At 34.9% G+C, this 21,305-nt stretch overlaps 1 protein-coding gene across 2 annotated transcripts in view; it reads left to right on the top strand.

The window, feature by feature from the left end:
• LOC120081788 (SNF1-related protein kinase catalytic subunit alpha KIN10-like) overlaps positions 1–21,305 on the top strand; it is a 96,943-nt gene that overhangs the window by 57,164 nt on the left and 18,474 nt on the right. For both annotated transcript variants that reach the window (XM_039036950.1, XM_039036949.1), the window contains exons 7-8: positions 11,014–11,103; positions 11,682–11,765. In XM_039036950.1, coding sequence (XP_038892878.1) covers positions 11,014–11,103; positions 11,682–11,765 — 174 coding nt within the window. The remainder of the gene's footprint in view (positions 1–11,013; positions 11,104–11,681; positions 11,766–21,305) is intronic.

The raw sequence follows: 21,305 nt of genomic DNA, 5'->3' as shown, positions 1-21,305 counted from the left end.
CTTTTTGTGTTCTTTAATTGTCGATTTTAGAACAGTCATTCGGAGCACTAACTATTAGATTCAAGGCATTCCAACATTTATCTTGATTTGAAATAGCTTAAACTAGGGATCCTGCAGGTGTTGACGTGAAATTGTTTGGCGATTTCAAATTTAGAGAATCTTCTTGCCAATCGGGATCATGAATATTTTCATCATGTTGAGAATGTTGAGAAACATAATTCTCTAAATATCAGGTGGCCATTTCATCGAATAATAGTCTCTTGATATCACCAATTTCTTCGTTTGTGGTTCTTTCCTTTTGGAAGTAAAATTCTTTTCTATTTTGATTAGGAGCGGGAAGGCTTTTCTTATTGACGTATTGACCTTCGTTACTATCTTATTGTTTTTACCATACAAAATAATGCATTTTCCATCATCAAAGTGAACTACATATCTTTTTTGGAGCAAATTACCAACACTCAATAAACTTTGAGTTATGCCATGAACATAGAAACATTTGAAATGTACCTTCTATCTCTTATTTTTGGTATGAACAAAAATGACATCCTTTCCTTCTGCTTTCTACATATTGTCATTACCAAGCTTTACTTGAAAACTAAAATTTCGATCAAGCTTAGAAAGAAGTCTTTATTTCTTATCATATGATTACTACAGCCACTATTCATATATCATATATTTTTAGATTCACATTGGTCAAATGTACAATTTCCTTTTGTAAAATTTGCTTCATCTTTTTCCTTTTATTTTGAAACCAATAATTTTTTTGAAAGGTATTGTAATTAAAGTGTGGGATAGGGGAATCGAACCTAAAACCTCGAGGTCAATAGTATGAACACTATGTCAGTTGAGCTATGCTCTTGTTGGCAACCAATAATCTTTTTCATAATGACTTAGAATCCGACATTTAATGCATTAAAGCAACAAATTAACTTCCTTTTGCGTTGGATCTCACCATTTTCTCGTCTCTTTGCTTTGGCGGACTCTTATCTTCCTTTTGCGTTGGACCTCACCATTTTTTAGAATTTCTAAGTCTTCTTTTTTGCAAAATTGAGCTTGATATGAAAAGCTTGCTCCACAAATTAACTTGGAGACTCATCCAGTCGTTCTTCATGAGCATGAATTGAACCTATTAACTCAAAGATTGTCAATTGAGACACATTTTTGGACTCTCCTATGACAGCAATGACATGATTGAATTTTGGAGGAAGACAACGAACAAAGTTTTCATTGACCTTCTTTTTTGGAATTTTCTCCCCACAACACTTCATTTGATTAATTATCTTTGAAACTCAAGAAAATAATTCTCGAATGTTTTCACTTTCCTTCATCACCAAGTTTCCATAATCTCTCCACAAAAGATTGCAACTTCATGGAAATAACCTTTCTATTCCCTTAAATTCTTTTTGCAAAATTTTCTAAGCATCTTTAGCTTTTTTTAATACAAAATGTTCAAAGAAAAATAGACTTACTTACACCGAAGCGCCAAAGCATCTCTTTTTGTTCTTCTTAAACTTTGATATCGTGATCGGTCTGAGGTGCCTTCATTTTCTTCTACAGAAGGTACTTCATAATCTTCTTCAATGATTTTCCTAAGATCTTGAGAAATAAAAAAGGTCCCCATTTGATTTTGCCAATATTCATAATGTCTCCATCAAATATCAGAACTTGATTTGTTGGGAATGAAAACAAGTTTGGAACACAATTTGTGTTCATTTTAGGATGGATTTATACCAAATTTATTGGAGGCAATGAAAGAAAATTACACTAGAGTTTAGAATGGGACAAAATAATGGAAAAACTTCTTCCATTTAGTGTTTTGATAGTTAAGGTTCAATTGGAGCTTTCTTAGTTACTTACATGCAAGACGTAGAGAGCATCTCTATTTATAAATGTCAATAGATGTCTCTAGAGAATCGTAGTTAATGACCTTCGGAAATAGTTTTCTTTGTTAAATTATATAACATTTACCTATTCCAAAAAGACTATTGAAGAACTTAAAGGACTAATTGAAAATTGCAAATTACATTTAACACAACCGTGATTTGTAAAGAGTAGAATTGAGAAAGTATATGCAATAAGCTTAAGCAAAGAGATTTTACGGATGGCATATTAAAAATTAATTAAGCTAGACACATGATATACATGGATCAATATATAATTTTAGGATACATATGAATAGTGTGTATATTTATAATTATTTATTTATGTCCTTTTTTTTGGGAGGTATCTCTCTTGGATGGTATATAAAAATGGATCATTGTTCTCATTTGTAACCCATCAAAACATAGCGAATTGAAATAATTAGAAGTTTAAAAGATTAGTTTTATTCATTTTCCTCATTTGTAACAATGGATCAAAGCTAGTTGTTATTTACATATTTGAATCTCAAAGGAGTTTAGCTCATAATTATGAATTAAAGAACAGTGGAAATAAAAAATGTTGCGTGAAAGAAACAACGAAAACTAATTTCATTGAATTAAAATAACAAATAAATTAGCGTTTTGAACTATAAACAAAAAGAATTACAATAACTTGAACTTAAACACACAATAAATAAATAAATAAATAAAGCTAATAAAGATTTTCTAGCTTGTCTTTCCTTTTCACTTGCCAAAACCTCTTCCAAGGATGATAAGTCCTCACAAATCATTGAAGCAAAGTAGGAAAGATACATGAGTGAATCGATATCACGTCCCAATGAGAGGAATCCAAAGGATATGAAATCTAAGTGTGGTTCAGAAAGACATAAAATAATTGAAAGTTACTACCTATACCAACTAGATGTACATTTCTTTTCAGTGGCTCAATCATAAGAATTCCAAGATTAAACGTGCTTAGCCTTGAGAAATTCTATGTTGGATGTGTTGTGAGTGTCCAGTCACTTGTTGCACAAGACTTTATTTTTAAACTTGTGTTTTGTGAGCTCGCAATGCTGGGGGTTATATGTTTAGCCCAATTGGGGGTAAATGGGTTAGTTTATCTTGAAAGGATAGAATTTTTTTTCTTTGAGATGGGATGGCCTAATTAAAAAGTGGAAAGTTGAAAAAACTCAAAAAAAAAAGAAAAAAAGAAGAGAAACATGAAGAGTAATGCAGTTCAGTTTTTTAGGAACAACGTCCACAAAGTTATCGATTACTAAAATTTCAACCATTGGACTTTACTGAAGTTTGGTCAATCTATTAAGGACACAGGTCAACCTATTAAGGACACATAGGGTCTCACTTTAAACAGTGAGATTTTCGTTTTGAACTATGCTTTGTCCATAGTCGTTGTTGAACAGAATCTGTAAAATTAAGTGATATTTTCATTCTTTTTATCTCTCGAGCATTGATCTCTTATGCATGGAAGTATTAGTAGGTTGTGAATCTTTGTATGACTGATTTGGGTTTTTTATTCACTTAACTTTATCATAATAAGAGAAGGTGACAAGGGTGGGCTCCTCACAAGTACTGTGGTTTTTTACTCTAAATATCGAAGGGGTTTCCACGTATAATTTGTGTGTGTTATTTGTTTTTGCTCTTCCAAAATTTTATAGTTTATTGTTGTCCATTCTTGATTGATTGTTTAGTGATTATTCGGTGATCAAGTTGTGATATATTAAACTACTATTGTCTGGTTGGTTGTTTTAGAGGTGATCCTAGTGTGGATTGTTGATATATTATTTGGGTCCTATCAGGATGACCTTCTAAGAGTTTTTCTAAGAATCATGTGAATGATGACAAAGCATGCTGAAAGGATTCGTGTTAGTTTGCGGGAATAGTCTTTAATACACTTTTGTGTATTGGCAATATTTGTTTAAGTCTAATTGACGTCATTAAGATTGTGTCTGCATTTGTTCTTGTTAGTTTAAGGTTGTCATATGAAAATGTTGTTTTTGCAAAATACTTTCTTTAGGTAGAATATTCTGTCTGTAGTATTTTTGCAAATCTTTTCCTTCTCCTGCATAAGTTCTTTTGGAAATTAGGGTCGGTCTTCCTTGCATCCACTATGTGTATATAATGACACTTAGTCTTTGTTTGAGAGTTAGCGTTTCTAACAAATATTGATTGGCAATTGTCTTGTGAAACTCTTATCACAAGTGTGTTCTTTGTCAATCTTCTTGAGCCGTGAAGATTGTATTGCTGTGAGGTTGGAGATCTACTCTACGCCGTTTATATACTTCATCAATAGTCTTCTTGAGAAGGGATTCTCAAGCTTAGGGGGAGTCTAAGCCAATCGAGTGAAGTGATCTTTACTTGAAGGAGAAAGATAAGCTGCAACTGAGAGGGAGTCCCATGACTTAAGGAGAACTTAAGTCTTGCCGAGAGGAAGTCTCTATCTTAGGGGAGCCTAAGAAGTTCGTCACTGATATCATTACTTAGGGGGAGCCTAATATCCGAGAGAGAGAGTCTCTGATCTAGGGGGAGCTTAGGTGTACGGTTGAGTGGTTGAGTTCTATAGAGGTCATTGTATTGGAGTGGTCAATACAGATAAGTATTATGTTGTAATTGCTTAACATTTATATTAATGAAGTTATCTTTCTACACAAACACTACTCCAAGAGGCAGGTGTGAATCATAGAACTGGGTTAACAATCTCTAGTGTTATTTTATTTTATTATTATTTCTATTTGTTAATTGTTATGTGAATTGTAGTTACAAAGTTTGTAACACCCTTTAACGTGTGGTAGGTACTTTCATATTATTTTTGTTTTGTATAGGAATAGCTTACCATTATCTTTGGTGTTGCGATCCTAGTGTATCTTTATGGAAGGAACCATAGAAGGTGGCTCTACCTCACATCCACCGGTCTTGGATGGAATAAACTATGCATATTAGTAGGCAAGGATGACAACGTTTCTGAAGTCCATTGACAAAATATCCTAGAAGTCTTTCCTCGTTGGTTGGTCTCACCCTGAAATCTCCAATGAAAAAGGTGAGAAAGAACTCAAACCAAAAGTGGAATGGTCTGAAGCTGAGGATGAAGCCTCTTTAAGCAACTCTAAAGCGTTAAATGCCATTTTCAATGGTATTGACAAGAACATTTTTAGGTTGATAAACACTTGTGTCTTTGCAAAGGAAACTTGGAATATTCTTGTTGTTGCTCATGTAGGGACATTAAAAGCTAAAATATCATGACTTTAGTTGTTAGCCATAAAGTTTGAAAATCTTAAGATGCATGAAAATGAAACCATAATTGAGTTTAATGTGCAATTGCTTGATCTTGCAAATGAATCCTTTGCTCTTAGAGAGAAAATCTTAGAGGAGAAACTTGTGAGAAAGATTCTCGGATATCTTCCTAAGAAGTTTGACATGAAAGTGACTACGATCGAAGAAGCTTAGGATATTTCTACTATGAGAGTTGATGCTCTTTGGTTCTCTTCTCACATTTTTTTTGAAATGTCTCTAGAGGACAAGCTTGATAAAAAGAGTCATAGCATTGCCTTGCAATCTACTGTAGAAGATAAAGAGCAAGATCGAGTTGAAGAATCAGATGAAAATCTTGTTGATGCAATTTCTTTCTTGTCGAAATAATTCTATCATGTGTTAAAAAAAATTTGATAGAAGACCAAACTCTTTCTCTTCCCAAAATACCAAGTTAGGAGGTCATTTAGGGTTTGGTTCTCAGAAGGTTTAGAGGATAAAGAAGAATGTTGATAAAGGATGATCCTTTGCTAGAGAGAAATTTGTTCGATGCATAGAGTGTGAAGGTTTTGGCCACTTCCAATCCGAATGTCTGACCTTCTTAAAGCGACAAAACAAAGGGTATATATTGACTCTGCATAATGAGGAGTTCATTGAGGATTGTGAATCTGATGGAGATGTTAGAGCTTTTGTCAGTTGCATTTCCTTTGACAGCTTAAAAGAAAAACTCCAGGAATATGATTTTCCAAATATTGGTGATGAAAGAAAGTACCTGATTTGTATGTTACATCGACCTATCATGATCTTTATAAACAATGACACGAAGACAATAAGGCGTTAGAAGTTCACAAAACTAGAATTGAATCATTGATGCTGATAATGCTAGACTCATATAAGTTATTTTTTTTTATCTAAAGAGGGAACTGAAGAAAGTTAATATGGATAAAGAGGCTATATGACATCACTCACATATTATGGGACTGATAACCTAGACCAAATTATCTCTGTTGGTCAAAGCTCAAGTGATGTTCATGGTATTGGCTATTCGAACTCCAAGAAGTCTTATGGTCGAGGGGAAGCTGATAAAGGAAAGTAGAAAATCATTTTTGTGGACAAAAGAAACCATAGAAGAATATCCAACTAACCAACGCAACTCACAAGCCATATTACAGAAATGATCAGCAAGTTAAAAGACAATGGATTTGTCATTACTGTGGTAAGAAAGGTCATATTAGACCTCATTGCTATAGACTGGTTGGCTATCCAAAATAGAATTTCGAATCAAGAATTCATGCTCATGAATTGGGAATGAATAATGGTTTTTGTAGATCCAAATAAGTATGAATAGTGAAAAGCAACTTAAACTACTATAATGTAGTCTTGACTTCCTTTACATCCTCGACCAAAGGGGATTGGTTCTTTGATAAGGGCTGCTCCAGGCACATGACTCGAGAAAAATGATATATCTTTGATCTTCAAGCTATCAGCTTAAGGCAGTCACTTTTGGAGATGGAACTTAAGGAAGAATCATTGCCAAAAGGAAATTAAAATACTCTGGGCTCTCAGCTCTTGATGATGTGATGCTAACTAAAGGTCTCACTATTAATCTTATCAGTATTAGCCAGTTTTGTGACCAAGGTTTGAATATTAGCTTTACTAGAGATAGATGTTTTGTCATTAGTAATGCTAAGGTTCTCATCATGACAGGCAACCGTTCATCTAATAATTGTTATCTTTGGTCTCTCGCAAATAATAACTCATCTTCTTTTATGTTAAAATGTGATGAAACTGCCTTATGGCACAAAGACCTTGGTCATGTGAATATTGAGTTTATACAGGAAACTGCTTCCAAGGATGTTGTGATTAGATTTCCTAGTCTGAAAGAAAATGAAAAGATGAGTTGTAGAGAATGTCAAACAAGGAAGCAAGTTAAAGTGTCTCACAAACGAGTTCCTGTGGCTATTACAGATCGTGTGTTTGAACTTCTTCATCTGGATGTAATGGGTCCCATTCAGGTGAAAAGCCTTGGAGGAAAACAATATGTTTTAGTTTGTGTGGATGAATTTTCTCATTACACCTAGGTTCAATTCATTAAGGAAAAATCAAATACCTCTGTTGTGTTCAAAGTCCTGTGTCTTCAAATTCAAAGAGAGAAAGATCTCAATGTAGTTCATATATGGAGTAATCATGGGCATGAGTTTGAAAATGATAAATTTGCCGATTTCTGTGCAGTAGAAGGAATTCATCATGAATTCTTTGCACCCTTCACCCGTCAGCAAAATGGGGTAATTGAGAGGAAGAATCGCACTTTAGAAGAGATGGTTAGTGTTATAATTCATGCACATATTTTCCTCATCATTTTTGGGCTGAAAGCCTTAGTACTGCTTGTCACTTTCACAATGGGATTGTCCTCTATCCCGACACAAACTGCACAAATTATGGAATTTAGAAGCGAAGGAAGCCTAGTGTCAAATATTTCTATATTGAAGCCCGTGCTATATTCTAAATGATAGAGACTAGAGGAAGAAATGAGTGGTGAAGGGATCTTTCTTGGATACTCAGCAAATAGCCGAGCCTCTAGAGTCTACAACAAAGGCACTAAGTGTGTTATAAAATCTATCAATGTTCTTATTGATGACTCTATTATGCCTTCTTCTGTTGATGATAAATCTAAAATTGAGAAAATAGATAATCATAAATCTGAGATGAGTGTTTCACCAGATATCAGTGACATTTCTCTTGACATATCTGAGAATGTTAATTGGGATGCTTTCTCAGAAAGTGGAAATGTTCAAATGTGTGCAAAGCCACCATCTAGCACAATCATGAATAATCATCCTTCAAGTAATATCATTGGAAATTTAGAAGTAGGAGTGTTGACTAGGAAGAAAGAAAAAGTTGGATTGCTTGCAAATGATTGGGGATGTGTGTTTCACCTCCCTTGTGAAACCTAAGAGAGTTGCTGATGTCTTAAAAGACAAATGTTTGGTGAATGAAATGCAAGAAGAATTAGGTCAGTTTGAAAGGAGTAAGGTGTGGGAGTTGGTCCCTCAACCTGTATCTACCAATGTGGTTGGAACCAGGTGGATCTTCAAGATCAAGACTGATGTTGATGGCATAGTCATCACAAACAAAGTTTGGCTTGTAGCTCAAGGTTACTTTCAAATTGAGGGTATTGACTTTGATGAAATCTTTGCTCCTATAGCCTTGGAAGCCATGAAACTGCTGTAGGGAATAGTTTTCCTCTTGAAATTCAAGCTCTATCAGATGGATGTAAAAAGTGTCTTATTGAACCGATACTTAAATGAAGAGGTGTATGTGGAATAACCTAAGGGAATTACTGATCCTCTCCATCCTGATTACGTGTTCAGGCTCAAAAAGATCTTGTATGCTTTAAAACAAGCACCTCGTGCTTGGTATATAGGTTGACCATTTCTTGTCAACAATGGTTACATGAGCGATAGAGTTGACAAAACCTTGTTCGTATAGAAACAAAATGGAAATCTGGTCAAAGAAATGCAAACTGAGTTTGAGATGAGCATGGTTGGAGAACTAACATACTTCTTGGGATTTCAAATTAAGCAAATGAAAGATAGCATCTTCGTTTTTCAAAGTTAGTATGCCAAAGTTATTGTGAAGAAATTTGGTTTGGAAGATGTTAACATCGTGAGAGGGAGTCTCACGATCTAAGGGGAACTTAAGTCTTGCCTAGAGGGAGTCTCTGACTTAGAAGGGAGCCTGAGACATTCATCACTGATATCATTACTTTGGAGAGCCTAAGTATCTGAGGGAGAGAGTCTCTTATATAGGGGGAGCCTAGGTGTATCGAATGGTTGAGCTCTACAGAGGTCAATGTATTACAGTTGTCAGTATAGATAAATACTATGTTGTAATTGCTTAACGTTTATATTAGTGAAGTTATCTTTTCATAGGCACACTGCTCCTCAGGTGTAGGTGTTAATCATCGAACTTAGTTAATAATCTCTGATATTATCTTTTTTTATTATTTTTATTTGTTAATTGTTCTGTGAATTTTCGTGACATAGTTCGTAACATCCTTTAACGTTTGATAGGTACTTCTATATTATTTTAAATCTTTGCTCTTAGATGCAGTTTAAGACAAGTAATGATGGCATTATAAGGTCGAAGGAGAATATCGGGGCTTTTTCTAAGAGAGAAAAGTTACGCATTAAAGTGTTTTAAGACATTCAAAAGTAATGGTTGAAAATGAAAGCAACTTGAAGTTGAAAACTACAAAGATGAACAAGACATTATACCTCAAAAAGTGTGAAGCAAATTAAAGCCTGACTGTTAGTCACATAATATATTTGGTTGCATTGCTTATTTTCATATATCATATAAGAAAAAAAGTGACAACTTCAAGGCTTAAAGATTATGCAATCATATAACCATGATGATAATTATTATCCCAGATATGAAATTCAATGAAATAGAATTTTGGAAATGGAATGTATTCAATGAAGATTAGATACCATTACTTATTGAAATCTTCATATCCAAATTTCTCTAGAGACGAAGAAATGTTACTAAGGAAAACAAGAAATATTCTAGAGATCTATAATGCTTCAAGAAGAATGACAAAAAGACGTCAATATTGATTTTGATTTCCAATAAATTAGCTTTAATGAATAAAGAGGTTGATCCATAGGGAAGTATGAGGAAGCTAAACTTCGTGATCATCATGATCGATCACAAGAAGAAACTAAAAAAAAAGCCAAAAACTATGAAAATGAAAGAGAGAAAGGGGGAGAACGGGCTAGAGGCCCAAAATCGGGTGATAAAAGACCTAAAAACGAAGAAAGTTTATAAGATCACGGCAACGCTGCAATGTTGAAGACCTTTTCAATGGCATTGTGCCACATGGCCGTAGAGAGATGCAACGCTTTAATGTGGGCGCGCCTTCTGCTTCGCGATAGCACCACGACGACAGAAGGCAGCGCCACAACATTGTGGCTAATGTTGCTGTTTGTGAGTTGCGCATGATGCCACACCTAGATGAGGAAAATTCATCTTTTCACGTCCCTTGAAGCCTCGATTGCTCTATTAAATTCCTAATTTCTCTAAAGCAGACCCTATAATATTAAAGACATTAGAACAACTCATTTAGGGAGCTATCAAATGCATGTATGAAGAAAAAATATATAGTCAACACCAGTGCATTAAGAGGATAAAAGCAAAAGTACGATGTGGATTATGAAGAAATTTTTGTACTTGTGATTCTCACTTAAAGACGGTTGGTTTTCTTTTAGCTATTATTGCACAAAATGTTTCAAAAGTACATCACATAGATGTCAAAGTCAGTCTTTTTAAATGGCTATGTGGAGGGAAAAATATATGTTGAGAGACCTCGACTGTGTCAAGAGACGTATCGAAGCGCACTCTTTAGACCAAATAAAGACATAAATGTTGATTTATTAAGGCCCGGTTTGGTATCATTTTGTTTTTTGTTTTTATTTTTGAAAATTTAGTCTGTGGACACTACTTCCACTTCCAAAACTATTTTTTTTTTTTTTTGTTATCTACCTTTCACCAATGTTAAAAACAAAGCTAAATTTTGAGAACTAAAAAAAAGTAGTTTTCAAAATGTTGTTTTTGTCTTTGGAATTTAGTAAAGAATTGAACCATTGTACTTGAGAAAGATGTAAATCATGGTAAGAAATGTAGATGAAATAAGTTTAATTTTAAAAAACAAAAACAAAACACCAAATAGTTACTAAACAGAACTTAATTATTTGTCTTTGTGTTTATGATTTAATATGGTTACTCGAAATTTATAATACTATTGGAAGATGTTGAGTTTGTTAATATTTATCTCTTCTCAACATAATTTGTATTTTGCCTAAATATATATTTATATTGTTTCTTGCAGATCGATGAGGATGTTCTTCAAAAAGTAGTTATGATGGGATTTAGTAAGGATAAGTTGGTTGAATCTCTTCATAACAAAAGGCAAAATGAGGTATTTTTCTTTTACATGATCAATGTGACTAATCATATTTAAAATATATCAATCTCAACCTGTTAAAAGTTTTGTTAATTGATCAAGTTAATGATAGTTTACAGATTAAAGATATTCTAGTAATTAGTTGAGTTCATTTTGGTCTATTGTTGACATCTTCAAAATATTGATTAACTATAATTATTTATATATTAGTTCTGATGTTTCGAAAATATTTAGACTCTATTTGATAATCATTTAATTTTTAGTTCTTTTTTTTTTAAAATTAAAACTATAGACACTACTTTTACCTCCAAATTTGTTCATTTGTCATCCATTTTTTATCAATGGTTTAAAAAACTAAGTCAAATTTTGAAAACTAAAAAAAAAGTAGGTTTTAAAAAAATTATTTTTGTTTTGGAAATTTGGCTAAGAATTCAACATGTACCTAAAAAAGATGCAAATCATTGTAAGAAATAAGGAGGAAATATGCTTAATTTTCAAAAATAAAAAACACAAAACAAAATAGTTACCAAATGGGATCTTAGTTGACAATGTTGTAATATTTGATGTAAAGTATTAATTCCACATTGTTTTAGGGAACTGTGACATACTATTTGTTATTGGGCGATCGATTCCCTATTTCTAGTGGCTATCTTGGTGCTGAGATTCAGGAATCAACGGTAAGTTTATTAGGATCTGTTTGGTTTACAATCCAGATTATATTTTATATTTTTAGATTCATTGAATGCAGTGAATATGTGTTTGGCAGACAACCCGGGTTTTGTTTCTAAAAACTGTTTTCGGATTCTGTGATCCGAACAGTGTAAATTTTGAAAACAACATTTTTAAGTTTTCACTGTATCCAAAATTGAATTTTAAAATTTAATTTAAAGTGCAAAATTATATTAAATAAAGTTTAAAACATTTTGAAAAATAGTATATGTCAGGTTATAAAATCAATTCACTTTTTTTAAAAAAATTAAAATATGTATTATATAATATATTATAAATTACGTTAAACTCCATATTCAATCTGTATGGTTTGAATAAAGGTAAAAATTAGTTCATATGGTTTTAGAATTTCGATTGTAATTCCTATGGTTTGATATAACTTCATATATAGTTTCTATGGTTTGTTAAATCCTCTTAAATAATCCTTACCATAGAGACTATTTATAAAACTTTTATCAAACAATAAAGGGTAAATTCTAATTAACAATAATACCTATATTCTAACTTCTTCAGCTATAGAAACAAAAATTTCAATTTATCCTATAAATTTTATATTATTACAAAATAATAATTTATAATTTTTTTTAACATAAAACATGTTCATCAATAAATTTATTATCAAGTAATATTTAGTAGGTAACTACAACTAGTTTGCAATTATTTAAATTAGAATCTAGTTTCTGAATTCTACTACCAAATACAAATTTGAAAACATGAAATACAACTCTGTTTTTATTTAATCCATTGTCTTTAAATTTATGTTTTCAAATTCTCTACCAAATAAACCCTTAGTTTTGTGAGATAATTATTGGTTTTATTAACATATTAACCATGATAGCTTTTATTAGACATGTTAGTAAATAAAACTTTCTTAAGAATATTATTAATAAGAAAATCATATAAATAGTCCAAAGTAACTAACATAAAATATAATCTATTAGATAACATGGAGTATTTATCTTATAAAGAGTGAGATCCATTGGTTCCTCAACCTATCTTTTAAGGAATATTCTTGATCAGATCTAATTTTTTTTTATTGGACTAATTACTCATTTGGGTTTTATGGGTTCTGATACCGTTTTAGATAATACAGGATTTCAACTCAAAACCAATTAGCAATAAGAGGAATATCCTATCTATCTCGTGAAGAGTGTAAGGTTCCTTGGTTTTTCCAATGATCCTCAACATAACCTCACCCTTAATACTTCCCACAAGATGGATTTTGAATATTAGTCACACTCATCTTGGACAACAAGGGAGAAACAACTTTACATGATCAAATGGGAAGAAGCTTCACAATACAATTATCAACTTTTTTCTCTATTGAAGTGACAATCAAGTTCAATTTGCTTCGTGCACTAGTGGAACATTAGATTAGAAACAATATGGATGACCACAAAATTGTCATAGAAAATAGTACTTGGACAAGCTACTGAAACTTAGGGATGAGTAAAGTAATCTGAGAAATCGAGTCGAATGACCGAAACCGGCCGAACTAAAGGCGGGTGGCCGATTTATTTTCAAAGTTGGTCTGCCGTCAGTTTTGATAAAAACAAATCGACCAGTTGGTCGATTTAGAGATAACCCAATCTCGACCAACACTAATACCATTATGAAAACAATATATATTATAGTATATATGTCCATTAATTAAAAAAAAGCGTGCATGAATGGAATGGTGAGAAATTAATCGTACATCTCATTAATGCTCAAAACCATGGGCAATAGTAGTTTTTGGAGAAAACCACTTTTAATTTCTAAAACAATTATATTAACTATATTCTCTTTGTTCTTCCTCTCCGACTCCCAAGTAACCTACTCAACTTTTCTATTCGTGTAAATAAATAGCCAATAGAGTGACACACGATATAACTTGACTTCTCGATTAATCACTTAGGCTCCTACTAAGCGTGAGTCCTCTCAATGAAATTAGGCTCCCCCTATGTATGAGTACATTAGTGAATAATTATTTAGGCTCCCTTTAAGTATGCAAGACTCCCTCTCGGTGTGACTTAGGCTCCTCCTAAGAATCCTCTCAACTCCTACCTTTCCTCCTTTAATTGAAAACCACTCCACTTGATAATTTAGACTCTTCCTACGTTTGAGAATCATTTTTCAAATAAGAAATCAAGTTTGAAATGAATTAATGAAATATTTCAAGATCAATAGAACCTCCAACTTCACAATCTCTAGGATTGAAAATGATTTCATCGTTCAACCACCATAGAGCACACAATATTCAAAATGATTTATGCAAAGCTACAACCCTAGCAAGAAAACAAAAATGCTCTTAAATATGCACAACAAAAAAAATGAAACAAAACCCGATAGAAATCCGTAAAAGCCCGATAGAAAAAAGAATTGTGAGAAACAATTACACAAAACTTCACAAATAAGGAATATAACCTGTAGAATCTCCATGTCGAGAGCTATCCTATTGGACAATTTCAGAGACAACTAGCAGAACATATCATAGGATAAAAGTCTGTGACAGTTTCTGAACCTAACTTAGATAGCCAAACAGAACACAAACAACCAGCAGAAAACAACCAGTAGAAATAAATCGAAAGCAATAAAGAACACCAAGATATATAGTGGTTCGACCAGTTTGGTCTACATCCACTTTGAGAACCAGCTTGAATTAATTTTATTAATGAGCAAAAAGGAATTTACACATTACAGATAATCAACGAAATCACTAATCTGTAATTTCAATATCCACTGATACTGAGAGATCTGCAGTAACGTCGCCTCTGAAAATTGAGAACAATCCACTACAAAACAGCCTAAAACAGTGCACTACCACCTCTGACCAGTGAACCACGTGTAAACCCGCGCGTCTCTCTCACTGTCAACCTACCGAACAAACCATCTGTTCAGACCGGACCTTCCCAGACCGAACCGCACTCCTACGTGGACACCCACGCTCGAACCCAACAGACACCCGTCGGAAACTGAGACCCCCTGTCTCTCTGTCGATCTCGCCGGACACCAATGCCGTCTGAACTGGAATTTACAGGTGCACCCATGATCCAGACCGCCCAGATCTGATCTCCTGCCCATCACCCACGCAAACGCCGACAGACCCACGGCCGGACGACTGCCTCCCGATCACTCAATCCAGACGGTTGCGGCTCTGTTTGATTTCTCGTTTCTCTCTGTCGACTGTAGGGTTGGAAAAATTCCCCACAGGAAGCCCCACCCCGATCAGGGCGGGGAATCCCCGGTTTGACCGGGAATGGGATCAAAACGGAGAATTTTTTTGGGGCCCCATCTGGGGATAGGGCGGGGACAGGGATGGTATCCCCGCCCCGACCTCGACTCCGATCCCGATTAATCCCCGACCCCGATTTTATATATTTATATTTTTAATATTTTATAAATATATATTTATAATATATAAAATAACTTATTTATATGCATGTTTATAATGTATTAACTATAGACTTATTAGTGTTTGTAAGCCCAATATTGAATATATAAATTCTAAATTTAAGCTCAAAAGTCAAGCCCAAACTTAAAAAATTAAAAGGAAAAAATGGGGAATCTCCGCGGGGATCTAATAGGGGATTCCCCGCGGGGAATTGTAGTGATCCATTTCCCCGATGGGGAATCCCTGCCCCCGTCCCCACTTTCAAATGATGGGGACGAGGGCAAAGAAGGGGGGGAATTTCCCCCACGGGGCTGGGGACAGGGGACTCTCCCCCGCCCCACCCCGTCCCTGTTGCCAACCCTAGTCGGCTGCAGTGGCTTACTCACACAAAGGCTGCGATTTTTCTTCAGCCAAAAACCAAAACACGCGAATACCGCCCTAAGTGGAGAAGAAAGGGAAATTATAAAATTGCAACTGTTCATAAATTATAAGAATGCCATTGGGCTTTTAAATTCACCAAAAACCCAATAAAACCCACTTAAATACCTTGTTATTTTCTACAAATATCTCTCATAACAAGAGTATTTAAGTGTCAAGCTGATTCTCCAATCTTCTTATCATCCAGATTTAATATTCAGCCCATCTAATAGGTATTTAAACCTATGGGCTGGAAGAACCTTGGCTAACATATCTGAAAAATTCTCAACTGTATGAACCTTGACCAGTTCAACATCTTTCTAGACCATAACTTCTCTAATAAAATAAAATTTGACATCGATATGCTTAGACCGTTCGTGATGAGATGGATTCTTCGCATGATGAATAACACTCTGGTTATCACAACGGACGATAGGAATGAATTCCTGCAACAACAACTCACCAACTATCCTTTTCAACCATACTGCCTCTTTCATAGCTTCACCCACTTAGATATACTCTGACTTAGTAATAGACAAGGTAACAACTGACTGTAGAGTAACCTTCCAACTGACCATATTACCAAAAAAATGAAAAACATAACCTGATAGAGACCTTCTTTTGTCAAGGTCTGCAGCATAATCTGCATCTGTGAAGCCTTCCAACAGTGCTAATTTATCACAATCCCTGCTAAAACAAAATGATACACTGACACTACCTTTCAAATATCGAAGCACCCATTTAACTGCATTCTAATGCTCCTTCCTAGGATTTAACATAAACCTACTTATCATACTCATAGCATATCCCAGAATCATATCATCTACATATAGAAGTAGCTAAATATATGTACCTTTCTGAGATAGTTTCCAGTACACGTAGGCATCATATGAGCTCCGTGAAACCCCTGCTTCAGAATAAAAGTGTCAAACCTGATATACCACTATCTCGGCGATTGCTTCAGTCCATAGATGGACCTGTAAAGACGATAAACCATATCTTCCTTTCCTTTCACCTCATATCTCTTAGGTTGAGCCATGTAGATCACTTTCTCCAATTCTCAATGAAGGAAAGCTGTGGTGACGTCCATCTGTTCAACAAACATATCAAAGTAAACAGCAATAGATAAAATTAATCGAATGGAAGAATGCCTCACTACCGGAGAGAAAATCTCATGAAAGTTAACTCCCTCCTTTTGAGTGTAGCCCTTGGCTATGGGTCTAGCCTTATACCTAGGCTTGATATCACCTCCTTTACCTGGCTTGATTTTATAAATCCACTTTGACTGAATGAGTTTTCGGTTAGGAGGCTTTGGAACCAATGACCATGTCTGATTCTTTTGCAACGAGAATAACTCTGCTTCCATAGCATTCTTCCATTGTTCCTTCGAATCAGATATAATAGCCTCCTCAAAAGTAAGAAGCTTTGCTTCAATACTGTCAGCTGCACAAGTAAGAGCATAAGCAACTAAATCAGCATAACCATACCTCGTAGGAGCCTGCCTCACCAGCTGAGGCCTGTCACATGTAAGCTGATAGTTCTGTAGGTCACTACTACTTGAGCTTTCTTCACCAAAAGCTCCCTCATCAATCAAAGTCATCTGCAATTGAGGCTATCTACCATTAGAACTAGATGACTGATCACTGGAATCACCTGAACTAACTGATGGTCGTGCTTTAGAATCAATCCTAACCTCTGCCTCAACCTAATCAACTGTTTTCTATTTCTGCTGTTCTTTGACACGAAATGACATCTTTGTTTCATTAAAGGTCACATCTCTACTGATAATGCATTTATTTCTGCCCTCTTCCAAGCACCAAAGTTTATATCCTTTAACACCCTAAGGATAGCAAATAAACATACATTTCAGTGCCCTCTTGTTCAGCTTCCCTTCCTTAACATGAGCATAAGCTAAACATCTAAACACTCTGAGATGATCCAAGCTTGGAGCTTTTCCTGTTCATATTTCTTGAGGAGTCTTTAGGTTTAAAGCGGGAGACAGACTTCTATTAATAAGATAACAGGCTGTTTGGCCAGCTTCCCCCTAAAATTTCAAGGATAATAAAGCATTTGTCAAGAGACATCTTGTACGCTTCATAACTGTTCTATTGAACCTCTCAGCTAAACCATTCTGCTGTAGAGTGTACGTAACAGTAAAATGCCTCGTAATTCCCTCAGATTTGCAAAATTTATCAAATTTTTTATTCACAAATTCCAAACCATTGTCTGTCCTCAGATACTTTACCTTCCACCTGTCTGGTTTTCAACCTGCTTTTTCCATTCAAGAAATTTCCCAAAAGCTTCATCCTTCAATTTCAATGGATACATCCACACCTTTCTTGAAAAATCATCAATGATCGACATAAAGTATCTCGAACCTTCTATAGAAGGTATCTTTATAAGACCCCACAAATCTGAATGAACATCATCCAAAATTCCTTTGGTAGAATGCTTCCCTTTCCCAAACTTCACTTTGGTAGACTTTCCCATTATGCAATGTTCACAAAATGGGAGTTCAATGTCTTTAACTCCTCCAAGAAAACCTTGTTCTGAAAGAGCTTGAAGACCTTTTTCACTCACATGAGATAGTCTGTAATACCATAACATAGATTTATCTGTTTCTTTCCCAGATGCAACAACAACACTCCTGAAACTGCAGCACCCTCTAACACATAAAAGCCATTCCTCAAGGTCCCCTCCAGCTTAACCAAAAAACCCTTGATGACCTTCAAAACTCCATTCTCAGATTTATAGGAATTACCTTTTCTATCTAATTCGCCCACTGGAATTAGATTTCATTTGAGTTCTGGAACATACCTTACGTTTGTAAGAATTCTGATCATACCATCATGTGTTGCAATTCCATCTAACCCAATTCCTTTTACATCACAAGCACCATTATCACCAAGCAAAACTGATCCCCCATCATTTTCTTGAAAGTCAATCAAGAAATCCCAATTAGGAGTCATGTGAAACGTGCACCCTGAATCCATGATCCAAGCATTCTGAATGTCCTTGTTGGACACCATCGAAACCTCTACTGAATCATATCCATCAGTAACATTTGCTGCACTAGAATCCCCTGCATGCTTGCTACTTGATACTTTCTTGCTCTTATTCATAGGAAAATTCTTTCTAAAGTGTTCTTCTTTATGACATAGGAAAAACTTTTTGGTTTTCCTCTTTGATTTCGACCTGGATCTCGACTCTTTTCCTTTTTCGTTCTTTTTCTCACTTCTGCCTCTGCCCATGAGTAACTCTCCATCCTTGCGTTCCTTTTTAATCTCGAGATTTCTCGTTCTCAAGGCATCCAACACTATATCAATGGACAATGAATCTCGTCCATATTTAATAACTGCCTTAATTTCTCAATACGATTCTGGCAAAGAATTCAGAAGAATAACTACTTGATTTTCATCTGACATCTTCTCACCGATGTTATTGAGATCAACTATAATCTTTTGGAATTCATCTAGGTTCTCTCCTAAGCCTTTACTTGAGTCCAACTTATATCTAAAGAATTTCTCATTTAGATATAATTTATTTGGCAAGAACTTAGTCAAATAAAGACTTTTCAGTTTCTTCCACAACTTCGCTATAGTAGTGGCCTCATCTACTAGCCTAAACACTCCATTTGACAAGCCATCTCATCCCTATCCCTTTTCTCAGCTTCTATAATTGTTGGTGGAAGGTTATTTTCGTCTAAGATTTTGGCTACCTTTTGTTGTACTAGAATAGCCCTAATCTTCTTCCTCTGTAACCCAAAATCACCTTTCCTATCAAATTTAACAACTTTGAGTCGTGTAGACATCGAAGCCATCTGTCAAATTAATTCCAACAAAAATCCTGAACAAAGAATGAATAATCTAGCACACAACCACACACCCTCCTTGGATCAACTGGAGCTCTGATACCACTTGTGAGAGTTTCTGAACTTAATTTAGATGGCCAAACAAAACGTAAACAATCAGTAGAAATAAATCGAAAGCAGTAAAGAACACCAAGATATATAGTGGTTCAACCAGTTTGGTCTACATCTACTTTGAGAACCAACTTGAATTAATTTTATTAATGAGCAATAAAGAAATTTACAAATTACAGATAATCAACAAAATCACCAATCTGTAATTTCAACATCCACTGATACCAAGAGATTTGCACTAGACATCGTCTCTGAAAACTGAAACAACCCGCTACAAAACAGCCCAAAACAGTGCACTACTACCTCTGACCGACGAACCACGCGCAAACCCGCATGTCTTTCTCATTGTCAACCTACCGAATAAACCGCCTGCTCAGACGAAACCTTTCCAGAGACAACACTTCTACATGGACACCCACGCTCGAACCCAACAGGCACCCACTTGAAACCAAGACCACCTGTCTCTCTGTCGATCTCACTGGACACCCACACCGCCTGAACCGGAACTGATAGGCGCAACCACAATCCGGACCGCCCAGATCCGATCTCCTGCCCGTCACCCACGCAAACGCCGATAGACTCACGGCCGAACGACTGCCTCCCGATCGCTCAACCCAGACGGCTGTGGTGCTTTTTTATTTCTCGTGTCTCTCTGTCGGCTGCGGTGGCTTACTCCCACAAAGGCTACGATTTTTCTTCAACCAAAAACCAAAACACGCGAATACTCACTAAGTGGAGAAGAAAGGGAAATTACAAAATTGCTACTACTCATAAATTACAAGAATGCCATTGGGCTTTTAAATTCACCAAAAACCTAATAAAACCCACTTAAATACATTGTTATTTTCTACAAAGTCAACAAATCTTAACTAAATATAGTCCACATCTCTCTCTTCTTTCCCCTCTCTTTCTCTCCTCTCTCATGTGACCAACCAAATTCTCTCTTCTTTTTCACTTCTTTTCATTACACCATTTCACTTCTTTTTTTTTTTTGTTTTTTGCTTCTTCTTTTCTTTTCAATCTCCATTGTTTTGTTTTCTCTCTTCTTTTTCTCTTATTTTCCTTTTTATGTTTTTTATTCTTTCTTAGTTTTTCAATTTTTCTCTATTTTCATTATTTTTTCATTTTTTTTTTCATTCTCCTTTGTTCACTTATTTTCTCATTTCATTTTTTTTTTCATTCTCCTTTGATCAGTTGGTCGAACTCCTCAACGTCTCCATAAATAGTCAATTTTGGTCCAAAATTGGTCTCGTCTGACTGATGATCACCCCTATTGAAACTTGTAATTCACTAAGTAATTGAGAAATCCATATAAGTTTACAAGAGCTTGATACTCTGTGTTTGCGGAAGCTAAAGAACTTTCCAATAAATAAGAGAATCACCTACAAAAAGAAATGAAAAATCGTAGATTTATGAGAATCTAGGCATGAAGCCTAATTAAAATCGAGATAGGCATGAAGCTGTCAGAACACGAATGTAAAAGTAGTTCTTAACCAGAGGAATGCTTCAATTACTACCAAAGTAGATAGTGAGCCATGTCAATTACCAACGATGAGACAAACATTGGCTTAGTCTATGAACCATGAATATAATGCCATATCTAGAAATTGTTAAGTAGATAAACATGTCAATCAATCAATGATAAGTAGTAAAATTCTCCAATAGAGGACCATTATTAGTAGATAAATAAAGATTCAGATTCATAGGATCTGAAAAAGGTTTATAATCTAGATGTCAACCATCTTCAAGAAGTTGAACCACATGACAACGCTGAGA

This window comes from Benincasa hispida, chromosome 7 (assembly GCF_009727055.1).
Source record: "Benincasa hispida cultivar B227 chromosome 7, ASM972705v1, whole genome shotgun sequence".
Classification (NCBI taxonomy): domain Eukaryota; kingdom Viridiplantae; phylum Streptophyta; class Magnoliopsida; order Cucurbitales; family Cucurbitaceae; genus Benincasa; species Benincasa hispida.
This window is presented reverse-complemented; position numbering and strand designations above follow the sequence as displayed.